Genomic DNA, 9,160 nt, shown 5'->3' on the forward strand with positions numbered 1-9,160 from the left:
ATGCACTAGGCTGAGGCTCTGTAGCAATTACTAACCCATTATCACGCTAGAACATGAGATCATTTATCTTCTAATTCAGAGTGTCACCTGTTCTTCATTTGCCAGTCAATAACCATTAATTACTTTCAGTGGAAATTTAAACAAAGCTTTTCCCCTCTGTTAAAACCAGTAAGCCATTCAGTAATGACAAATAAACCTGGAGCTGTATCTCCCCCTTTCCTCTCATTCTCAGCCCGGAGTCTGGTACAATATGAACTCTTAAAGGAAATGCCTAGACATTGATAGGTCAAGGGCCTTTATTAGTCTGATGTGGGGGGAAGCACATTCCTGGCACTTGCTGTAGGAAAAGCATATAGCTACTGCTTGTATACAGATTTCTCATTGGTTGTCACGGGCTGTACCTGTGGAAATAAAGATTTGAATGTGGAGCTTGTTCAAAGATTTTTCTGTCTTCTGGCTTGCCTTTGCATTTTTTTACGGACTGTTCATGCAGACCCATTCAAAGCAACGGCATTTGGTCGCCTTCCTCAAAGCAAAACAGAACTATCGCTTACTTTGTCATTTTTAGCATGTTCATTTTTTTCATACCTGATTTGATGGAGGTAATTGTAAGTGCCCACAACTGCAAATGCCAGAAAAAATAAAAGAACCAGCAGTGATAGATTCTCAAGTAATCATTAATCTAAACATTCTTTCCTGGTAGGAGTTGAGGCAAAAATTGCTTTTAGCAACTCTACCTGCATTGTTTGATCGTTGCTAAGTTGATCCTGTAGAAATTTAATGCAGTTTAAGTTGTATTTCTAAGGTGGTGATTGCTTGCTCTTTGAAATGGTCGACAAGAGTTGATACATCCAAATGCATAAAACTTGGTGGGACCTTGTCGAAGGCTGGGGTTTTGTTAGTATTTTGGAGCTGTCTCCTTCAGTGCAGTGCATATTTTAGAGTAAAGAGAAACTTGCAACGCTATTTTATATTAATACACAAAATTAATGTGTAAATATTTTAAATAGGCACTGGATTGTTGAATGTCTCAGCATAAGCACCCACACTAAAATAGTGTCCAATGAATTACAATACTGAGGTGTTTAAAAGTGGAGGGATGGCAAAAAATTATAGTAAGTTTGATCCTGCTTCTACTTAGACATATTAATACTACTTTACAAAAGTGCATAGTAAATAGCAGGTCCTTATGCTAATATTGCATATTCGGTCAACCTACATGGCATTTGGGGCTGGGGGGTGATTTTTACCAATAAATGAGGTTTGGTTGTCACAATTCCGTCAGATGTAACTGACACTACAGTGCTGTGTACATTTCAAACAAAGAAAGGCAAGGCCTTGAATTCACTATGTACAGCAAACGTCCAATAAGGTCAGGAGGAGAACCTCTATAAATTCTGACTCCGACTGACTGACTGTCTAATCTCGGAAAACCTTATTCACTCAAATAGAGCCTTCTCATATGAGGAAGCTTCTTGTTTTCAGCTGGGCTGCTTAATGAAAGCTGAAGGTCTGTGAAATCAGGGACTAGGCTAGGAGAACCAGAACTATCCATTACTTATTTTAGATATTCCTTTTACCTTTCTGTGAAGCTGCTACTACTGTGAATCCTGCAAGCTTGTCCAGTCATGAAGAAACAGGAGTTGGTGATTTACGGTGACCTCTCAAATCAGCAGGGAAACCCCAATGTTCTGAGAAAGCTCATACGAGATACACAAGTTAAGACATCTCCTTCCCACAAGAGGAGTTTCATCAGCCAGTTGGGTATTTCTGTGTCATTGGCTAGGATGTTCAACCCTGGAAAGGAAAAATAAAGTTGCTGTCATTGTCCTGCCCAGCAGGTCATATCCCTAAACCACAATTTATGTCAAGGACTTACACAGCAGTTGCCCAAAACCCAGCCTTCCACGCACGTTCAAGAAGCAAAAAGGTTCAAAAGGAACATGTTAATAAAATCTTGTCAAAACTTTGGAAGATTCATAAAATAATAACTGGGAAGAAAAATTACTTGCAAATAGAACCATTTAAGTGGAATGTATCGCCTTGCTATGCTGGACACTGATTTATTAAGAAGAGGGGGGGGAAAATTGAATATTTCAGGTGGTATTTACCAAGAGAAACTGAGCTGTCCCAAAGCTTTTATTAATCTGATTTGCAGAGTATCCACTACCATCAAGGGACCTACTAAAGTTGTTTTCTTTAAAGCTGATGTGAAGAGGTCAATGCAAATAGCGTTGTGGATTACACTGTGAGAAGATGACAGTCCTTTTTACCATATGGAGAGAAAGTTGAATTATTTTGTTTTCCTTTTCTGGTTATTTATTAAATGAGGATCATGCCATACAGGTATTCCCTTTTCCTCTCCAAAGGAAATGAAGTGTTTACATCATTTTGATTGATCTAAAGTAATAATTATTCTGTCCACCTACAGCTCCTAGGCAGTCAAATAGTCCAGTCGCTAGAGCAGTAGCTTGCACATCAGAAAACTGAAATGTACCTGCCGTGATACCTCAGACAAGTCACACGTGTCTTTGCATGCCTCTTTTTCCATCTGCTTTCCTGCTTTCATGCTGACTTAGCTGGCCAGCCCTCTGAGATGGTGCTCATCCATCATTACTTGTTTGTGGGAGGGGACTCTGTGAAAGACATTGCTGTGGGACGTAAACCTGCTCCCCTGAAATGCAAATATGTTGACAAACCCATGAAGTTTTGCTTCTAAACCTGTTGCCATTTTTGCCGCTGCGCAAATGGTTCTTTGAAAGAGATGTTAATGGTTGTCTCACTTTTCTACCAGTGTTTTCTGTGTTCCTGTGTCAAAAGAAAAAGTTTCTGCTACGGTGCTTTAATATGTAACATTCAGCACATATTCAGTAGGAAAAACAGATTAATTTGGTCAAATACACTGTTGACTATTCTTAGTTACCTTTTTAATTACTTACTCTTAATTAAAATCTCAACTTAGCCAAAACAAATGTGACAGAAGAAAGAGCCAAAAGGACCCATATTTTCATGATTCAACGTGTTTGACATCGTTCTATAACAGACAGACAACAGGACTCTGGACTGAAACATTACAAAATTTTGTTCTTTTCCCCATACCTATGTCAATTCAGGCAGTGCTTTAAACAAGTGAATCCATGCTCTTGAGCACTAAACCAAGTCTCAGTGTTCAAAAGTAAACATATTAAAGTCTCCCCTGCAGAAACCCCTGCTGTGAAACAAATTGAAAATCAAATACAGCATTGTTTTCTATAATAAGAAATAATTGAACTCTTTTCAGAGTTGCACTGAACTGGTTAATAGCCACCATGTTAGGAAAGTGCTAATTTCCCCAGCTTGGGGTATGTGTGTGTATGTGTAGTTATTTCCAAATCAAAAATGCAGTAATATAATATCATGTACCAAAGAGGCCACTTTCATGTTCACTGAATCTGACTTTGTTTGTCTTTCCGCAGGCCATGTGGCTGATGTTGCAAACGGATGAGCCCGAGGACTTTGTCATAGCCACTGGGGAGGTCCACAGCGTCCGTGAATTTGTGGAGAAGTCATTTAAGCACATCGGGAAAACCATTGTGTACGTATGAACATGAGATAGCAGCCACGGGTTGAACATTTCTAGCCTGTTGTGTTTGCTGTGTTACAGAGCATTGTTTCTCTACATTCTTCTTTTTTTCCCCTCACTTTCTAATTTTGTAACATGTGAGACCTTCTGGGCTTGAATGACTGCCACAGTGGATACGTCTAGTGTTGCCCTCTAGATTATAAGAAAAAAATGTAGGCTGGTACGTCTTAATTTTTTATTCCAAGTCTTCATTTTCTGTTCTCCCATTCATACCCCACCTTGGGGAACAGATATCCCTCCGAAGATGTTAGTACCAGGGTGCTGTTCATCACCCTGCTGCAAAAGGGGTTTTTCTGCCTCATTCTCTATTTTGTGCCACCAGAGCCCCACAGTCCCGCTCCCATGCTCTGCGATCTCAAGAGGTGACACCTGCCAACCCTGTTCTTTCTGCGTGACAGCCCATCAGCCACACCACAAGGATTATGTAGCAACCCACTCTACATTCCTATTAGCTCTTCTGCTACTAAGCCATAAAAATGTTGAGCAGTGGGTACAGAATGTTTACGATGCATATTCCACATAGTTTGATTGAAAATAAAAAATTCCTTCTCAAGGCCATATAATAAAACCAGGATGGCTTGGTGAGCGCTTTCTGTAATTTATATTTTTATTGTTTATTATTTTTTCAATTTCCCTCCTTCTGTATCTTCTCTGGGCCCCATGCATCAACATACCGATCTCAGCTGGAAAAGGGAGAGAAAAGCCACAGGCTCTTCCATGACGCTAGCGCCAGGGCTGTTCCTCAGGCCATCAAAGTCACTTGTGCAGCTGGTGAACTTTTGACAGGGCCAATAAGTTTTACTTGGGAACAAAAACTTGACAAATTCAATAAATATGCAGAAGTGCACAGATATATACAATATTATTTGAACAGCCAGTGGGTGGCTGGGGAGGTAATAACATTTTCTCCTCAATGAGTTTTTAGTCTGGTTTCAATTTTTGGCATCAACTTCCAGAAGAAATTCTGATGGGGAAGAGAGAGACTGTATAAATAGAATTTCTAGCCCAAAAGCTCAGGTTTGGGAATAATATTCTCTCCATATTTTTAGCATCTCTTGATAGTGAGATGTCCCTGTATCATCACACGTTGACCCATATGCCTTAAGAGTAGTGAGGTTTGACAGGGTAAAGGGGAGGTAGTAGGAGCTCTAGTAATTGCTTTGTCTTTCTTATTTTTTCTCCTTTTTCTATACTTTTGCTTCTTGTGTTTATAAGCTAATTCTCCCTAATAAGTATTGATACGAATATGCTGTGGATTCTGTTGCTCCATATAAGTAAGAATTCTTGTGATTTTGAGAACTGTTTTGTCCCTGGCTAGTGTTGTTTGCAAAAGCAAGAATGAATGTTTGGTGAACAACTTTTTTTTTTAAATTTTGATTACCTAAAATTAGAAACTGAAACATATAGGTCAGTACCTAGCAGAATGCCTTTATTTGCAGATGTTCTCAACATCGCAGTTTCTTCTGATGTCAATAAATTTATCCATTAGTTTAAAATTAAACTCCCTGCTTTGGTGTTGGCCTAAGAAGTCTCAGCATATCCCAAGACTGACAAATCAGCATGTATTTTTCAGAAAGCAAATTAAACCCTCGAGAAAACCTAAAGAAAAGAACAACAATTACACAAATAAAAGTGAAAGTACTTTTCTTAACAGCTTCTGTTATAGAGAGGATATTAAAGGCTTACTTTAGACTTAGTTGGTCCTAACACACAACATTTTGTGTCCCTGTTGTTTAATTTTTTGCTCACTTATGTCTCCATATGGTGGACTGCATATCATTCACGTTGGTGATCGCTGCAGTCAGTGTTTGTACTGAATCAATCAGTCACAAGTTCCTCTCTCAGGGAAACTTTACAGTATGACTCCAAGTGATGAGGTAGAGCAGGTATTTTGTGTGTACAAAGGCATAGTTGCATTTTTTTTACTAATCAATAAAAGTAATTTTCAAAAATTGTGTAAGAATCCACATGACATCTAGTGACATGGATTTTTAGGAACCAAAATCGCTTTAGGCTTGGGCTGCTAATCCCCATGGATCTTCTGAAATTTTTCTTCACTGTGAATAAGTAAGTTATTAATTCCTTAAGCCATTTACAGGTGATATATAAATAGCCATACATATGGGGACTGAGGTGACATTTTAGGTGCTAATGATAATTTTGCTGCTGATCATTTTGACAGTGATGTAATTCTGATCATTTTAGATACAGTCTAGCCAGACAAACCAGACGTTTGTTCCCCCTGCTCCCAGGGTGAGGGTAGTGTCACAACAGACCCACTACTCATCCCCTAGCCATCATTCATCTTTCAAATTGCACTAGATGTAAAATATTTCTCAGGATTTGGAAAGTTTTGTTAAGAACCTCCGTAATTTTTCTAGGTGTCAGCCCGGCCCATGCTTTTGCAGCACACACACGCTCTCTCCCTACCCTTGCTGGCTTCTTGGCCGGCCGGCTGGTAACCTCTCACATTCTTTGAAACCCCCAAGGGCTTTCTACTCCCACCTCCTCCAGTTTGAGTATATCTTCTTCAGGGAGTAGCCTGGCAGCAAAATCCTCCCCTCTAGCATTGTGGGACCCCACTGGTGAGTCCCATTGGTCGATTTCTTTACAATTTATGAGGCACCTAAGAACAGCACACCAGAGTGCAATTGCTAAATGAGTTCCTGCGAGGATGGCTGCTGTCTTCCTATCTCCCTTCCTCAAAGTTTGGTTGAGTTGTTTGGTTGTTTGGGGGTGTTTCGCAGGGCTGCAGTTATTATGAAATTTTGCAATCTCAAAAACTCGTCTAGGAGATTTCCAGCAGCCCCTTTCCACTGCTGTAAGGGATGGCACAGCTTCCCAGCGTTGCTGTGCAAAGCTCCTTTCAAAATTGATGGAATGATGGAGTAAGTGGCCAGGAGGGATGCCGTGGCAAGCAGCAGTTGGCAGAGCTCATAGCACATCTGCGAACACAGGGCACGTGTGCAGGGGCTCTCAACCATCCCTACTTTGTGCTTTGGCAGGGAAAGTTGCAAATGTAACAAAGTCTTAGCTGTCACATCTTGATATTGCAGTGGAGAACAGGAAGAAACGCAATCCTGGCTGGCCCATCAACCAACTAAAAATATTTCTTTTATTTTTTTAGTTTTTTGTCTTCCTAACAATTCAGATTAACTTACACAGCTGAAAATCCAGGACAGCCTAAAATGTCTTTCCAAAAAGATAACGTAATACTCTGTCATAGCCAGTCATTAGCACATGTCAGGACTATGTCTTCTAGCCAAAATAAGAGAGAGAGAAACTTTACTACATTTTTGTAACTAATGAAATGTACAGCTGCAATGAGACTGATTCTCTCTCTGAAATTGACTGTAAAGTGTACACAGGGGTTTATCTACCTTGCGTGTTTTTTTTCTTCTAACATTTCTTTTTCAAGGGAGAAATTTGAAATTATATTTATACAGTCCTCTGAAGCATTCAAATTCAGTCCTTTGTACTAACAGGAAAGCCTCAGAGCTACAAATATTTTCCCCCTGTAAGGATTACACTTTTTTTCTTTTACTTTCCCTTCTACTTATTACTAATTAAGTACTACTTGGGGGAAACACTTCCCGCCTATAATTTGAACTACAGCAGGATAAACGAAACAGGCAAACGCTTGTCTTGACTAATTTTCTGTCATTAATCTTATTAAATTAGAACAGGATTGCAAAGATAGCCTGAAACCACTACAGCACTCAGAGTTCTTTGCAGAGTGCTACAGAGACTGCTGTCTGCAAATGTGGAAAGAAAAAAAGAAAAGAAAAAAGAAAGAACAAACTGTTCAAGCAGTGGAAAGATTTATTGTGTTTTTTATTAATATAAAAATACATGCACATTTGTTACAGAAATATTCATTGCTTCCGGGATCAGAATGAATTCAGTAAAAACGAATATTTTACTCTAGTCATTTGGCTCTATGTACAAATTTTATCTTAACTAACATGCCAGTTGGTCTTATAAAAGATCACCCTAAAAAGGGGAAGTTTGCAGATAAGCTATAAGGTCTAATGAGGTGAACTACTAGCAGAAGTGGAGCAGTGGCCTCTTCAGTGACAGTGAAGGTTGAACTGAGATTGAACTGAGGGAGGAGGGTTTTTCTCGTTGGTTTTTTTTTTTCTTTTTACCTTAAAATGAAAGGTTGGGTTACAGAAACACATGAGATTTGAAGGATTGCTGTAAGAATGGAAAGCCAGCAATACATTAGTAATGGTGCTGTGGGGATATGGACGAGGAGCCATCAAAAGTCATCATCAAAACAGCTGCTGTTTCCAGGTCTGGCTTTTGCCCACCAAAAATTGCTGGCTGGCCAGTGCTATGTGTTGTATTTAACAGCTCAGGAAAATCAGAAGCTTCCAGATGAGGAGGAAGGGAACAGAATCTCATACAGAAATTGGAGGCATTTTGAAGAGTGATAGTTGAAACAAACCCAGCCAGGTTGGTGAAGAATGCTGGCCTGGGTGAACCCACATGAGCAAGGGTCCTCACTTAGGACTGCACCACTTTTATCACTGTTGTCGCTGTAGACTATATGTTTTAGGGTGGCATTTAACCCACCTCGGCTGCAGAATTAACTCTTCCAGCTGAGCAGGCTTTTATTACTTTCTTATGGATACAAGGTTTTATCTGTAAGCAGACCTAATAACTGTTTCAGAACTCAAATTAAGGTTTGAAGACTGTAACAATTTAATTATCTGATTTCATACATCATAAGAGGTATGAGATTTTCTCCTATAGGAAGACTGGGTGAGAATTAAATGTGGTGTTTCATGGGAAATTCCACATTTTTTTTTCCCCCCAAATGAAATGAAAATAATGCTCACAAATGCATTTTGGAAAAATATCTGATTTCAGGTCAGCTGGACTGCTTTGTTTCTCTTCTAACCTCCTTTTAAAGAAAGAACAACTTAAAAAGAATTTTTAAAGCCATTCTGAAAAAAAGAATCTATTCTGAAAATGTCAAAGCATATTTTTTAGATATTATTAATATAACTTTGTTTCAGGTTGACAGTAATGGAACTTACTTGAAACTAAAACTTTTCTTTCCAGAATATTTTGATTTTCACAGAAGCATTAATATTTGAGAGAACATTTTCTTCTCAAAACTAACTTTCACAATTTGGAATAAAGGGATAAGAGCCTCAAAAGATTTCCAGTGAACTGAAAAAAAAAAGAAACCAAATAATAGGGAGCCTAGCATGTATTCTTTTTTAAAGTCTTGTAATGTGGGGAGTCACAATTTAGATTTTTGAAACTTGAGCTTGACAATGCTGGGAATATAACAACAATACCATTGTTTTAACTGTGTTCCTTTAGTGAACAAACACTGAAGACCTGATTCATCAGAGCATTTGAAAAAATATTTAAGTACATCCCTCTATAATAGCATACTTGTTCTTTAGATTTAAGCACAAGATCGTGGTTAAGCAGTCCCTATATCCTTGATTGCTTTGATGCATCAGAGCTGCTGGCAAGGTTGGTGGTTGAGTTGGTGGCAAAGGAACATATGAAGAGTCA

General features: G+C 38.9%; 1 protein-coding gene across 1 annotated transcript in view; it reads left to right on the forward strand.

Moving 5' to 3' along the window:
• The window catches only part of GMDS (GDP-mannose 4,6-dehydratase), a 361,957-nt gene that overhangs the window by 276,274 nt on the left and 76,523 nt on the right, over window positions 1-9,160 (forward strand). The window contains exon 8 of the mRNA XM_009326519.1: window positions 3,456-3,574. Coding sequence (XP_009324794.1) covers window positions 3,456-3,574 — 119 coding nt within the window. The remainder of the gene's footprint in view (window positions 1-3,455; window positions 3,575-9,160) is intronic.

Source organism: Pygoscelis adeliae, unplaced genomic scaffold, assembly GCF_000699105.1.
Source record: "Pygoscelis adeliae isolate BGI_AS28 unplaced genomic scaffold, ASM69910v1 Scaffold186, whole genome shotgun sequence".
Lineage (NCBI taxonomy): Eukaryota > Metazoa > Chordata > Aves > Sphenisciformes > Spheniscidae > Pygoscelis > Pygoscelis adeliae.